At 54.4% G+C, this 15,597-nt stretch overlaps 1 protein-coding gene across 2 annotated transcripts in view; it reads left to right on the forward strand.

Moving 5' to 3' along the window:
• The window catches only part of FBLN2 (fibulin 2), an 86,181-nt gene that overhangs the window by 8,184 nt on the left and 62,400 nt on the right, over window positions 1-15,597 (forward strand). For both annotated transcript variants that reach the window (XM_032262316.1, XM_032262317.1), the window contains exon 2: window positions 12,197-13,525. In XM_032262316.1, the coding sequence (XP_032118207.1) occupies window positions 12,238-13,525 (1,288 nt within the window). In that variant the 5' untranslated portion in view covers window positions 12,197-12,237. The remainder of the gene's footprint in view (window positions 1-12,196; window positions 13,526-15,597) is intronic.

A 15,597-nucleotide genomic window follows, 5' to 3' on the forward strand; every position in this document is an offset into this window, starting at 1 on the left:
AGCCTGCTGCCCCAGGAGGGGTCTAGTCTACTGCAGGGACACGGTTTAATAACCCCAGAAACTCAGACGTTTTGGGGTTAAGTCAGCCATGAATGCAGGAAGTTGGTTCTTCTTTCTTTGTTGTCACAAATGTCAGGATAATTTGGTTGCAGGTGATAGAAAGTACAATTTCAGCAAAAAAAAATCACGGAACTAAAATCGTACAGGGTGTAGCTTCAGGCATGGCTGTATCCAGGGTCCTTGCAGATGCCATCGGGACCGGGTCTCTGTCTCTCACTCTGCTGTTCTTTGTGTTCCATACTCCCAGCAGGCTGTGCCGTGTGGTGGTCAGGTGGCCCAGCAGCTCCAGGCTCACCCTCATGCTCAGAAGCTCTGGAGCAAGGCAACCCCCTCCCAGGAGCATCAGTGTGGGCCATGTGACTGGGTTGTGTGACTGCCCTGACCTGACACTGTTGATGGGGTAGGGAGACCTCTCATTGACCATCCAGCAGTCCATGTAGCCTGAAGTGGGAGAGGGGGTTCCCCAGAGGAAAATTGGGGTGCTCTTAGCAGGAGAAGGGGGCAGAGATCCCCTGTCATCTCTGGCCTGCTCTACATAAACAGCCAATACGTTTCTTTCCCTGTCACGATCTCTCACGGCCGACTCAATGAAACGGAATGTGAGGACCTTCTAGTAATAGCTGCTATTCATGATCTAGGCTAGCTCATGCTAAAATAGGGAGTTGGAGAGAGCGGGTAGAGGCTGCAAAGCCCCAGCCCCCAACTCAGCCCCACTAACGCCAAGTGCTGTGGAGTCTGTTACTCTCTGACGGTGGGTTTGCTCTAAACTTCCTGGTTTTTCACTCTTCTCATCTGGAAACGCTGAAGATCCAGGAACTCCCTATGCAGCGTGCAGGAGGTCACAGAGACGTATCACTGAACTCCAAGGAAAGGTTTCCGAGAGGAGGGAATATTGAGCTGGGTCTTTAGGGGATGAGTAGGAGTTTGCTAAGGGGAAGAAAGGTATGCCTGACAGGGGGACCACCCTTGCAAAGGCGTGGGAAGGTTTGAGCAGCTGTGAGAGGCTTAGAGTAGTAGCTGGAGCCAGTAACTGAAAAAAAAAATGAACATTCCTTGAGTAACTTGTTTGCTAAGGATTTCTAGGTCACTGTTGTTGGAGCTGGGGTCTCTACAGCGTCCCCTTGAGTGTCCCCAGTAGCGCTGAGAGGCTGCTGTGGCTGCATCCATTGCACAGATGAAAGCACTGCTGCTCAGAGAGTCACATGCTCCGAGGTGCCCAGCAACTAGGGGCAGGGCTGCGTTCAGATTTGAGCTCCGATCTCTGGGAGTCCAGGGCTTGGTCCTGCTGGCTGTCTCGCCTGGCTTTGGCAGTGGGGGCTGTCTGCCCTGGGGGCCTCCAGGGCTCTTGAGACCGACAGTTGTATCACAGCCTGGGCCAGACCCTGCTCTTGGTTGTACACCGGCCGCCTCACTGGCAGTCCTGAGAAATTCCTAAATTTCAGGGCCGTGCAGATAAATTGGGCACAGCAAAGGCCTGAGGGAGTCGTAGAGACTGGGCTGCCCGCTCCGCCGGCTGGTGCCTCCTTCCAGATGCTGTGGGGGCCGAGGGAGCCTGGGTCTGCTGTAGGTTGGCCCCGCCTGTCTGTCTCCATCGGCTGTCTGTCTGCTTGGCTTTCGGTCTGTGCTTCTCTGTGTCTCTCTGTCTCTCTGTCTTGCTCTCTTTCTGTCTCCCTGATGGATCTTTTTCCTTGTCTCTGTCCGTCTCTTTGTCTCTGTGTCTCTTTCTGCCTGTCTCTTGTTGGCACCACTGCCCCCTACCCCTGCCACCACCCAAATCTAGGATCTCAGCCCTTTGTGAGAGTCAAAGGCAGACACAAAGTCAAAGTGCTTCTGTATGAAAGGTGGACGTGTACCTTGGCTCTTTAAGTTACGTAACCAGTGACTTACCAGCTGACTTCAGGGAAGCTTCTTCTGTTTCTGAAGCCCTCCTGGGATAATTGTTTATGATACCCACATTCATAACTCATCCCATCCTCTGTGCCAGCCCTGTGCTGGGGCCATACAGATTAATGAATCTATATTAGATTCATTCACCCACCCATCCATATACCCACATACCCATCCATCCATCTACCCACTCATCTGTCCACCCACTCACCCATTCATCCACTCACCCACTCTCTTAGCCACCCGTCCATTCACTTGTTCATCCATCTATCCATCTATCTACCCACCCAGCCACCCACTTAACTACCCACCCCCCCACACCCCCCCCAGCCACCCATCCACCTACCCATTCACCCATCTGCTACTTACCACACCCTTGGGGCTTGGCCTTAAAGCAGGGGGTGGGATTTGGGTGTTCAGGGTTCTAGGAGAGTTTCGGGAGAGAGGACATCCCAGGTTGAGCTAAGATAAGAAAAAGATGAGGGGTTGGGAACCAGAGAGAGTTTTCCAGTTTAGCAGGAGTTGCGTGTCTGGAGGACAATAAAGGGGATGGAGTAGGAAACCTAGGGGGGTTAGATGGTGAAGGGCTTTGCATGCCTCCCTTAGGAGTTTTTTCTTTATCCTTGGGCCACAGGTCTTCAGCCAGGGGGATCTATGAGTGGATCCAAGGGGTCTATGTAACTCCCTCACACAGCCGTTTTAGGTATGTGCCCATATGTCTGTTAAGGCTCGTGATTGCAAGTAACAGGAATCCTGGTCCAAGTTAGCTTAAACAAAAGGTCATTGTGAAGTACAGCTTTTCAGTTAGCTTCAGGCACAGCTGGATCCAGGTACGGGGCAGCTGTCCCTATGACCCTGTTTCTCTTTCTCGAATTTCTTGGCTTTTATGTTTTATGAGTGGGTGCCAGCCTCTGACAGTCTCCACTTGATGACAACATGGCTTCGGGTACCCTTGATGCTAAATCATCTTAGTCTAATAACAGTAGGAAAGAGAGAAGTCGTTTGCCCAATATTTCACCTGAGTTGGGTCTTACAGGCTCTGATTGTCCTGGTGTCCATCTCTGAATCAGGTGCTGTTGAGAAGGGAATGGGAAGTGCTGATTGAAGCTCCGGCTGGGTGATGGGGGCCACAGAATGAAATCCAGGGGCTGTTCTTGGAAAGATGCTGAATATGTGTGAGGTAGTCAGAAACCCCCCAGTGTCACTGCAGAGCTTGGTTCATTTGGTGGAGCTGGGTGTGTATCATCCATAGCTTTTTTCACATTCTCCAAGGGGCCAGAGCTGATACAGAACCATTCAGGGTTTGGAGCAGGGATGAGATGTGATGAGCAGTCCCTGGAGGCAGGATCTCGGGCCAGGGGCAGACCACGTGGAGGATGCCTGGGGATCTTAGGACCCCCTGCCCCAGGGGGCTCAAGGGTTTGCCTCCTTCTAGGGTTGGGTGGAGGGCGTGGGGAGCGCCAGGTGGGAGGGCAGTGAGCTCAGCCTTGGCCTCGGGCAGCCCCATTTCTCATCGCTCCCACCCTGGGAGTGTTTCCTCTTTGCAGAGGAGTAACTTGTGGGGAAGGAAAATACCAGCTCCCTTCAATGCCAAAAGCAACATTTTCTTTTCTCAAAGGTTGATTAAAAGTCATGGACATTAATCTTTGTAATTTTTCACCTGCTTATGTTGGTAATGAGATTAGTGATTGTATATGTAGGGTCAGCTCTTACTCAAAATTTGAGGAGCTTTTTATTCCTTTTTTTTTTAGGGAGGAGAGGGAAGGTAGAGGAGAAAACCCTGGCTGTTCCACTTGAAGGATTATTTTTCCCAGAGTTCTCATGAGCTCACCCTGTTGAAGGAAGGCCCCAGTGACCAGTGAGCATGTGAGGAGCACGGGGCACCTGGCACCCTAAGTCCCACCTGAGGCCCACGGCTTGGCCTGTACTTCACACACAGGCCTTGCCCTGAACCTGCCTTCTCTTTCCTCCTCCTTGGGGGTCTCATACTACCTACCTATGTCATCAGCCTCACCTGCTCAACAGGAAGGTCCACAGACCCCTCCCCATCCTCCTGGCCCTGTAGCCCTTTCTTCGCAGCCAAACTTCTGGTCTTTCTGCACATGTCATGCTATCTATTATTAAGATGTTTGCCCATGAGGAAATGAAGGCAACTGTAGTTTTCAAGAGTGAAGCCAACTTGATTACTTGGCTCTGATAATTTGTGAATTTCAAATCAGTCACTCCCCTTCTTTCCATTTCTCCTGCCAACACCTTCTCTGGCTTTTGTTTCCTTTTTCTGGATTACTGTAATGGTTCTTTTTTTTTTTTTTTTTTTTGAGACAGAGTCTTGCTCTGTCACCCAGGCTGGAGTGCAGTGGTGTGATCTTGGCTCACTGCACCTCCACCTCCTGGGTTCAAGCAGTTTTCCTGCCTCAGCCTCCTGAGTAGCTGGGACTACAGGCACATTCCACCATGACCGGCTAATTTTTTGTATTTTAGTAGAGATGGGGTTTCACCGTGTTGCCCGGGCTGATCTTGAACTCCTGAGCTCAGGCAGTCCGCCCGCCTGAGCCTCCCAAAGTGCTGGAATTACAGGAGTGAGCCACTGCACCTGGCCCTGTAATGATTCTTTTTTCTTTTCTTTAAGAAGCCTCTCTGTCTCTCTCAGTCTTTTAGATATGGGGTTTTGCTCTGTCACCCAGGCTGGAGTACGGTGGTGTGATTATGGCTCAATGCAGCCTCCAACTCCTGGGCTCAAGTAATCCTCCCATCTCAGCCTCCCAAGTAGCTAGATACAAAGTCTCTTTGAAGGGGAAGAAAACACACTTACAAAAGAGTACCTAAAATCGGTGTAGGGTGGTGGAGGAAATTCTTGGATAATCACCACCTGGGCAAAGCAAGAGGACACTGCCTGCCCCGTAGGTCCTCCGATTTCCCTTACTGGCCACTAGACTATGATGGTGACAACTCTTGCTTGACTTTCTAGTTCTGCATCCTACATTTGTAGTCCCTAAATGATGTAGCTTGGATTTTACCAGGTTTTGTACTTTATATGACTGGAATCTGCTCAGATTTCTCAAAAGGGGTGTCTACAGTCCGTTCTTGAATTCCCAGTGTGTTGTGGCCTAGTGGTGGCCCTGCCACCCTGTTGGGACAACATTCTCTAAATGTACCAGATGTTTTGCTGAGGTCCCTGGGCACTGGATGCAGTGACTGACTGACCTCCCCCTCCTTGGCATCTCTCCTTCTATGATGTGCGTCCCCTCTCCCCCACCTCTACCATTTTTCTTTGTGCTGCTCACTTCCCAGCGACCACTCTCTTCCTCGTTCCCTGTATGCCAGCTGCAGTGTGTCAGGCTGGTTCCTGCCTCAGGGCCTTCACGTATACTGTTAGTGCCGCTTAGGATACCAGCCCCCAGATCTTTGCATGGCCACACATTTTTGCATGATACCACCAAGCAGGTGTCGGCTGAAATGTTGCTGCTTAGGCCTCCTTATGTGACCATTCTTGCCAAAAGAGCATGCAGTCTGTCTCTGTGGCAACGCCCTTATCTTTTCCCCCATCACAACGTTGACTGCGTGTGGTTAGGGCTTTCCCTCGTCTTCTTCCCGGCCATATCCCAGCACCTGCAGTGGCCAACCGGTAGCAGCTGCTTGATGAATAACTGCAAGCTAAAGGACTCTGGCTTTACTTTCTTGGCTAAACAGACCTGGGTTCAAATCCCCACACCTTTTACAATTCTGTGGCCTTGGACAGATCATTTACTCTGTTTGGGCCTCAGTTTCCTCATTCGTAGGTGTTAGATGGTAAGGAAAATAAATATCCTTGGAAACTCGAAGTCCAGTGATTGGCATTGTGTTGGCACTGAGGAAGTGATAGTTAGACACGAACTCGATCAACAGCTAAAATCTCTACTTAATGCTTTGTGCCAAGAACAAGTTTATTTTTCCCAGTGAACTAGATGACTTCCTCTTATCAGAAAAAGAGCACCGGGTCACCCTCTAATTTCCCTTTGGCCTTGGCTGCCAGGAAGTGTACTGCTAAGGGGAGGTCTTGGGAGCAGCTCTTTTTTCCTGTCCATCTTCAGTGCAATTCTTCTTCCTTTTCTTCTCCCTGTCCTTTGGTTATTTCCTTTTGGCTCTACAGCACACGTGTCATTATTATCTTTTATTTTGGTAAAATATATGTAACATAAACTTTACCTTTTGTTTGTTTTTTTTTTTAGACTCCTCTGTCACCAGGCTGGAGTGCAGTGGCATGATCTCGGCTCACTGCAACCTCCGCCTCCTGGGTTTAAGCAATTTTCGTGGCTCAGCCTCCCGAGTAGCTGGGATAACAGCCTCTGCCACCATGCCTGGCTAATTTTTTTTTTTTTTTTTTTTTTTTGGAGACGGAGTTTTACTCATGTTACCCAGGCTGGAGTGCAATGGCGCGATCTTGGCTCACCGCAACCTCCACCTCCTGGGTTCAGGCAATTCTCCTGCCTCAGCCTCCTGAGTAGCTGGAATTACAGGCACGCACCACCATGCCCAGCTAATTTTTTGTATTTTTAGTAGAGACGGGGTTTCACCATGTTGACCAGGATGGTCTCGATCTCTTGACCTCGTGATCCACCTGCCTCGGCCTCCCAAAGTGCTGGGATTACAGGCTTGAGCCACCGCGCCCGGCCGCCTGGCTAATTTTTATATTTTTAGTAAAGATGGGGTTTCACCTTGTTGGCCAGGATGATCTGGAACTTCTGACCTTGTGATCTGCCTCCCTCGGCTCCCCAAAGTGTTGGGATTACAGATGTGAGCCACTGCACCCAGCCGGAGTTGACCATTTTAACCATCTTTAAGTACACAGCTCAGTCGCATTATGTAAATTCACACTGTTGTGTAACCATTACCACTGTCCGTTTCCAGAACTTTTGCATTGTGTTGAGCAGAAACTCTGTCCCCATTAAGCAGGAACTCCTGCTTTACCCCTCTAGTCCCTGGACCACCGTTCTACTTTCTGTCTCTGAATTTGATGACTCTAGATATGTCACAGAAATGGAATCACACAGGATTTGTCCGTTGGTATCTGGCTTATTGGCCTAGCACAGTGTCCTCAGGGTTCATCCGGGTTGCAGCGTGGGTGAGAGTGCCTTCCTTTTAAGGCTGATAATATTCCATTGTATGGAATATTTTGTTTGTCCATTCATCTATTGGTGGTCAGTTGGTTGATCCATGTGACTCGATTCTATCATGAATAACGCTGTAGTGAACTTGGATGTGCAAATGTTATTTTTAAAAAATTACTTTCTGGGCCTTAGGTGGTCCCAGGCCCACTTATAAACTAAGGGTAGATTTTTGGACAGTTGCTAGGACCAGGCTCTCTTCCCTGCCTCTGCCTGGTGTGTGTCGGTGTGTCTGTGCTCAGTAAACTCCATGGCCACTGTGGGTGCCCACCCAGGTCTCTCCCCTGGAGGTGCACATGTCTCCCAGCGGCCACAGGTGCTGGCTGCTGATGGCTCACACCTGTGCCTTCTCCAGCCTCTTGCCCTTTGCTGGCAGGTGTCACCTCCCCGTGGGGTACCTGGGAGGTCACTCTCCATGGTCTTTGGCCAGTGACCGATGTGCTTCTGAGTAGGATGAGCCCGGGGCACCCCCACACTGTTTGGCTTCTCCTGGGTCACTGGACTCCATCTGAGATGGAGCCTTGCTCAGCTCCCTCTGGCTCTGCCTGCTTTTGTTTGCCCTTCTCCTGAGAGTGATCCCCTGACAGACCATGCCCTCAAGCTCTCCCACCTTGGACTCTGCTTCTGGGGTGCCCAATCTAAGACAGTGTGCAGCTCACATATCCCTCTGAGCTCTGTGGGTCTTGCTGTGGGCATTGGGTTGGACTCTGATGCAGCTGATCCACTGAGGCTGACTATACCACGTGGTTATGGGTGGTCTCCTTGGAAGAGGGCGAGAACTCCCAGCATCCACCACGTATAGGAGAGGCAGGTCCTCATCCAGGAAACAAACTATTCTGGGGGCGACCGTGGGGTAGGGTGGGGTGGATGAAGGGGCAGGAGCTCCCACCTCATCCAGGCCTCTCTCCTCCTGGTGTGGACAAGAGACGCTCAGGCCTTGGAGTGTTCAGGCTGGTAGAGATGACCCAGGGGGCCCAATGATGCCAACGGGAAGGGATTGTGGATCCGAATTAGCCCAGGGAAGCCCTTTGCTGGGCCCCACAGCTTCAGTGTCAAGAGTCCTGACATTAAATGCTATCATCTTAAATTAATTGTCAATGACTAATATTGGCAACTAATTTAAAAAGCACCATATGGGCCCCACAAACACATCTGTGTGTGGACAGGCTGGGTGTCTGGTTTGCACCTGCTCTTTGCTTGGACTTGGGCCGGGGGCAGCCGTGTGGGCGGAGCCGGTGGGCCAGGTGGTACTGATTACGTGTGTCTTTGTCACCATCTTGTCTGTGAGTGTCTTGTGTGTTTATTTCCCTGCTGTCATTCCCAGCTGTTTGCATGTCCCCGTGTTTTGATATAGCTGCCTATTATTGTTTAAAAGAGATCTCCTGCAAATATTTAAAAGTTTTAAAGCCATACTAGCACCAACCTGAGACTTCCTTCTAACCTATAGTTGCCTGGTCAAATGGAGGCTGCCTAGTTAAGGTGGAATTTCAGATAAGTGGCAGATGTGTCCCAGATATTGTATAGGACATCCTTAACTGCTAGACAGTTCTCCATCATTTCTCTGAGATACCTGAGCACATCCCAGATCTGTATTTGCTGGACCTCATCAAACCCAGAACTAGAGGTGGAAAGACCTTTCCTTCCTGATCCAATGTCATATCCTGTGACCTATGTATCCACTGTGGTGGGACCCCACTTTCCACAGTAGCGGCACTGGGAATGTCCCCCAAGGTGGCCTTGATCTTCCAGTGTCCTACCCAGCCCAGAGAGGCTTCATCTGGGGTCTGCTCTGGATGAATGTGAAGGTTAATTTATCAAAGGAGGTGGTGTCACTTTACTGTAGGGATATGTGTTTGTTTTTATGGCGAGTTGGGTCCCAGCCCGGCCAAGACAGCAGAGCAAGGAACTTGTGGCCAGTGAGAGAGGCAGCTGGGGCCTGAGCCATATCCCGAAGCACGTCTGACTCTGTTGTGCCGGAGCCCTCCCCCCACATCCTGCCTGCTTCAGTTGCCTTGGGAGTCGGCAGGTGTCCAGAAGGCTTACAGTGCGTGCTGAGTCACCTGTCCCTGCTGGATACTCCCTGGGGAGACCCTTGCTGAATGTCTCCCCAACCCCACACTACCCTGTGCACGACCAAGTGATGGCCCTGAGAAGGTAACCCCAGGTGTGAACCCTGCTGCCACTTTAGAATACCCTGATCCCCCTACCCACGGCAGGAATTTGATCAACAAAGGCCAAAGCTGTGATAGCCCGATAGCGCAGATGAGGGGCCCCACCCACTGCTGGTCCTGTCTGGAACCTGCTCTTGTGTCTTTACTCTGGTGTCAAAGCCTTGCCCACAGTTCTGGATGCACTCCCAGATGCTAAGTGCTGAGTGCCACTTCATGGTGGCTTGACATCCTCATTGTCACCTAAATGCCCATTGTCATTTTGGCTCTTCCTATGAAGAATGGGTGGCCAAATGCAAAAGAATGGCTGGGTGCAGAGGCTCACGCCTGCAATCTCAGCACTTTGAGAGACTGAGATAGGGTGATTGCTTGAGCCTGGAGTGAGGAGATGGACAAGCCTGAGGTTTGCGGTTGCCTGAATATGGACAGAAGGTGAGGCCAGGGTTCAGGGGGCCAAGGGGCCAGGCTGCCTTGGGGGCTGTGCTGGTGAGCAGAGCAAGGGGACACATTCGGTGGACCGGGTGGGCTGGGCAGGAAGTTCCTCTGGAAGAAGTTCTAGGACAGCCCTGTGTCCTGTGGCCGGGTACTGTCCTCCAGTACATGATGTTCATGCCTAGGTGTGTGATGCACCAGAAGACAGGAGGGCAGGGAGCTTGGGTCTCAGTCCACCAAATATTTCCTGTTTTGTTTTTGAGATGGAGTCTCGCTCTGTCGCTGAGGATGGAGTGCAGTGGCATGATCTTGGCTCACTGCAACCTCCGCCACCCAGGTTCAAACAATTCTCCTGCCTCAGCCTCCTGAGTAGCTGGGATTCCAGGCACATGCCACCAAGCCTGGCTAATTTTTGTATTTCTGGTAGAGGTGGGGTTTCACCATGTTGGCCAGACTGGTCTCGAACTCCTGACCTCAAGTGATCCGCCCGCCTTGGCTTCCCAAAGTGCTGGGATTACAGGCATGAGCCACTGCACCTGGCCAAAGATTTCCTTTTTTTGAAAGGCTCTGTCAGCTGGCACGGTGGCTCACACCTGTAATCCCAGCACTTTAGGAGGCTGAGGCGGGAGGATCACTTGAGGCCAAGAGTTCAAGACCAACCACCAACTTGGGCAACACGGTAAGAATCCTGCTGAAAAAAAATTAGCTGGGTGTGGTGGCATGTCCCTGTAGTCCCAGCTACTCAGAGGCTGAGGTGGGAGGATCGCGTTTTCCTGAAAGATCGAGGCTGCAGTGTGCTGTGATCATACAGCTGTGCTCTAGCCTGGACAACAAAGTAAGATCCTGTCTGTAAAAAACAAATATAGAAAGGCCCTGTTGAGAGTGGACCTGAGGGCCTCTTCCTTGCAGTCTGGAGGGTCCTTGCCTTTTCAAACTGGGATCAAATGCCCTGATTCTCCCAGGGGCCCACTCCTCATCTCAGTGGTTTTACGGAGACCTCCAGCCTCTTGAGGTGGCATCTGTGTGAGGGCAGGGCATCAGCCCTCAAGGCTCCAAAGGCTCCTTGCTGGCTCATAAATCCCTGGTTCCTAGCAGGGCCGAACACAGAGGAGGCATTCCCTCAGGGCTGGGGCCAGGGGCAGGGGCCAGCCTGGGGACCGCTGCTGTGGTGACGAGCCCCACTGTCCCTCTGTCACTGTCCTGTGGGGCTGGGCTTTAGGCTGGGAGTCAGAGAGGAGCTCTTGCACTCTGACTTCGGGGAGCACGCTGTCTAGATGGGGCAGGCAGGGCCACTGGGTCGAAAGTGGGACTACAGGTACTGGGACTTGGGCCAGGGTGGTGGAGGGAGGAGGCATGAGGACTGGTGAGAAGGTGGCATTTGAGTGTCTTGTGCAAGATGAGAGGAGAGAAGAGAGCCCTCAGGAGAGATCAGGCCTGAGGGCCCGTGGGAGGGTTGGGTTGGGATGGCTCCTGCAGGGTCTTGAGTGCCGGGCTCAGTTGGGAATCTGGAAGTTGTTGGCCGTGGAAGCTGGGGCAGGCTGTGGGGCTGAGGTACGTCAGCTGCTCTCAGACCAGACTGGGCTCCCCGGGAAAGGAGAGGAGTCAGGGTGGGCAGGGAGGTGGCGGTGCTGTGCCAGTGCAGGTGGGAGCTGAGGCTGGAGGGGGGACAGGACCTGGTGATGGAGGGAAGGGGCAGAGACTGTGGTGGGGAGGGACTGGAGACGGATTGTTGGGTGAATGGACATGACTGGGGGAATTGGTGGGGTGTTAGGATTAGCAAGGCATCAGGAGGCGTTTGCCAGTGCTACTGTGGAGGGGAGCAGGAGCGGCCCCTGGGGCAAAGCCTGCAATCCCAGAGGGTATCACGGGGGTGTTCCTGGGTCCTAGGGTCTGCAGGCTGGGGCTCTAGTGGGGGTCTAGTTCTTGCCCAGCATTTCCCCACTGACCATGTTTTCTCTACAGCAGCTGCTGTGCATGGCTGGGGACCAAACCAGGGATCTGCTGGGAGGGACTGGTCGTGTGTGTGCATGGGCCTGTGTGTGAGAGACTGCCCAGGGTGTGTACCAGCATGTGGGGATGCTGTGGGTGAGACAGCGTGTGTGACTGCATGGAGGCTTATGTGCCTGACATGCCGTGGCGAGTGTGAGTGAGTGGGTGTGAGGCCATGCATGTGTGCGTGTATGTGGGCATGAGGGCTCATTCAGAGGGCCTGCTTCAGAATGCAGGTGAGGCTGGAGGCCAAGTGGCCCAGCAAACATCTGTGGGGTTGTCAGCAACTCCAGGTCTCACCTGTGGCACCCAGCCACTGCACACTCACCTGCCTGTGATCTGCCCCACGTGTGGCAGAGCCTGTGTGTGGGGGGGGCATAGTCACGAGTGTGCCCCCAGGGATGAGGGCCTGCATGTAGGCGGCTGAGGCTGGGCTCTGCCTGCGTGCATGCCAGTGTGCACCCCATCTGTGTGTGCACCCTCGGTGCTGACAGGCTTCCTTTCTGATTCCCCCAGGGTCTTGAAAGAGAGGGGACCGTCCTGGGCTGGCCTGGACCATGGCGCTGCTCTGGGAGCCTGTGGGAGCCTGGCTTGCTCTGGGCCTGGCCCTGGCCCTGGGCCCCAGCGTGGCCACTGCTGCCCCTCGGCAGGACTGCACGGGCATGGAGTGCCCACCGCTGGAGAACTGCATTGAGGAGGCGCTGGAGCCAGGTGCGTGCTGCGCCACGTGTGTGCAGCAGGGCTGTGCCTGCGAGGGCTACCAGTACTACGACTGCCTGCAGGGGGGCTTCACGCGCGGCCGCGTGCCCGCCGGTCAGTCCTACTTTGTGGACTTCGGCAGCACCGAGTGTTCCTGCCCACCAGGCGGTGGCAAGATCAGCTGCCAGTTCATGCTGTGCCCGGAGTTGCCGCCCAACTGCATCGAGGCCATGGTGGTGGCTGACAGCTGCCCACAGTGTGGCCAGGTGGGCTGCGTCCACGCGGGCCGCAAGTACGCTGCTGGCCACACTGTTCACCTGCCGCCCTGCCGGGCCTGCCACTGCCCTGACGCTGGCGGGGAGCTCATCTGCTACCAGCTCCCTGGTTGCCACGGGAACCTCTCAAATGCTGAGGAGGGTGACTCTGAGCGACACTATGAAGAACCCTACAGCTATGACCAGGAGGTGGCTGAGGGAGAAGCAGCAGCAGCCCTAGGGGGCGAGGACCAGGCGGGTGCAGTCCCGGCGGGTGCAGGGGCCCCCCCGGCTGCTCTGGGAGGTGGGAATCAGCCACTGTCCACCATCCAGGCCCCTCCCTGGCCAGCTGCCCTCCCTAGGCCGACAGCGGCTGCTGCCTTGGGTCCTCCAGCCCCAGTGCAGGCCAAGACTAGGAGAGTGACTGAGGACAATGAGGATGAAGAAGAGGAGGAGGAGGAGAGAGTGGAAACGGCTGTCACTGAGCCACTGGCAGCAGGTGGCCACAGGGGGCTGGACAGGTGGCGCACTACAGCCCCAGTTGGACCCAGTCTTCCCATCCAGGAGGGGAGGGCAGAAGCCAGGGCAAGGCCCGAAGAGAACCTCATCCCAGATGCCCAAGCCACGCCCCATAGCACTGGGCCAGAGGATGTGACGCCTGCACCAGGCCCAGGCACAGCTGCTGTTGTCCTAACTCAGGCCATGCCTGACCCTCCCAGGGACCCAGTCAAGCCCAGCCCCCACACCATCCTGCCCACACAACCGCATGACTCAGCATGGGTACCACCTGCTCCAGAAGTGCGCAGGAAGCCGCAGGTTCTCCCCCATTTCCACGCGGAGGAGGACACAGACCCCAACTCTGTTCATTCTGTTCCCAGAGGCAGCCCTGAAGGTAAGACCCTGTCCTGGTTCCTTCAGGGCATTTTGCTTGGGAAGGGCAGCCTTGGGCTCTAGACACTGCCCCAGGTCTCTGCCTGGGTCTGGGGGTGCTGGGTCTGTGGGGCCAGGCCCAGGGCAGCCAGCCCAGGCCCTTGGTGTGGGCAGGAGGCTGTGAGAGTGTACCTTCTTCCAGGCCCAGCTCTTGGGTGGGAGTGGGGTTCCTGTTGTGGGAGGTGCTGGGCCCCCTGGTAGGGCTGCGGTTGTGGTCAGGGGTCTAGAAGGTGCACACCCCAGAGCTGGGGGCGCTGAGGAGGGTTCCTGCTTCAGTCCAGTAGCCCCCGCATGACCTGGCAGGAAGTGCGAAGGGCAGTCTCTTCTCAGCTGTCCCAGTGGCTGGCCTGTGGCCTAGGAGCCTAGCATGGCCGCCTCTGCCAAGCTTTCAACACATGTCAGCCAGAAAGCTGAATTTTGTGGTGACGTCTTCTCATTTCTAAGTTTCTGCAGCAAATTCTAATCTCACAAGCATGTGTTGTAGAAAGAAGTGAACTCGTGGGCAGAGGCGAGGTGAGTGGGCCATTTGAGCGGGGCCACTGGCCATGCTGGGCCAGTGGAGGTGGCGGGGCCATGCCAGCTATACCCTCACTCCATGGAGGCCCCTCTCCAAGCTGGGCAGGCAGCTTCCCACTAGTCCTCTCAGCAGCACCGGGTGCTTACAACCATGCATGCTGTTAAACTAATGAGGCAGCTGGGGCTCAGAGTGGTGCTGGAGGCTCAGGTGAGCAGTGGGCCTGGAATGCCCTGGATCCTACACTCCTGGTCCTCTATCCTCCAAGCCACCTGACACGGAGTTCAACACACTCCATCGGGCACATGAGAGTAGGCAGTTAGGACCAGGGCACCCAGGTCTTAGACGGGACCATCCCAAGGCTGTGCAGAAGCTGGTAGACAGCCCACGCCTCTTCCTGCCTGTCCATGCCTGCTCTCATAGACCGGCACAGTCAGACACCCCATTGAAATACCCTGTGGGCTGTGGTGAGGAGGGGAAGGGTCAGCTGAGCCCACCTATGAGCCCTCCTCAAAGGGCTCTGCTGTTGAACAGGGTCCATAGCCCCCACGAGGCTGACCCCTTCCTGCTCATGCTAGGAGCCTTGAGCTCCTGCAGGGGGTGATTCTGCATCAGCTGCGGGCTTGTGATCCAGAAGCCTGGTCCAGCTCCCATGGGGCCCTGGGGTGGTACCCCTCAGACCCCACGCAGGTTTGAAATCCCCGAGGGCCAACACTGGAGAGGAGAGGCGTCAGGAGTCCTCCAGCAAACAGGCGGGTCTGGGTGGGCCACCCTCTGCTGCCACAGCCTGGGGAATCTAGGGCCTCACAGACCCATGGACATTGGAAAGGCCCAGAGCTCCCTCAGTGTGAGAGGGGGACAGCCCCACACCTGGGGGGAGCGCCAAATCAGAGCATGCCACCCTCTGCCATATACGGCTTCCTGCTGCCCCTCCCCAGCCTCTTCTTGCACGAATCAGAGCTTCCGTTCTTTTTTGTTTTTTTTGAGATGGAATCTCACTCTGTTTTCAGGCTGGAGCGTAGTGGTGCTATCTAGGCTCACTGCAAACTCCACCTCCTGGCTTCAAGTGATTCTTTTGCCTCAGCCTCCTGAGTAGCTGGGACTACAGGTGCATGCCACCATGCCCAGGTCATTTTAGTATTTGCAGTAGAGACAGGGTTTCACCATGTTGGCTAGGATGGTCTCAATCTCTTGACCTCATGATCCACCTGCCTCGGCCTCCCAAAGTGTTGGGATTACAGGTGTGCACCACTGCGCCTGGCCCAGAGCTTCCTTTCAATCAACTTCAATTCCCTCTGGCTACAGGGCCTTTGCACGTGCTGTTTCCCCTGCCTGGAGCACTCCCCTCTCACCACTGCCTACTTATCACCTCATCCTCCACATTGCAGCTCAAGTAGAAGCTGCAGGCTTCCTCCAGGGAGCCTTCCCGGATCCCCAGGAGGCGTCAGATCCCCTAAGTGAGGCTCACCACTTCACTCCTCAGCCTGTATCACTGCTCAGAATGTCACACCTCTGTGACT

Source organism: Sapajus apella, unplaced genomic scaffold (assembly GCF_009761245.1).
Source record: "Sapajus apella isolate SASKATOON/1434 unplaced genomic scaffold, GSC_monkey_1.0 scaffold128, whole genome shotgun sequence".
NCBI lineage: Eukaryota > Metazoa > Chordata > Mammalia > Primates > Cebidae > Sapajus > Sapajus apella.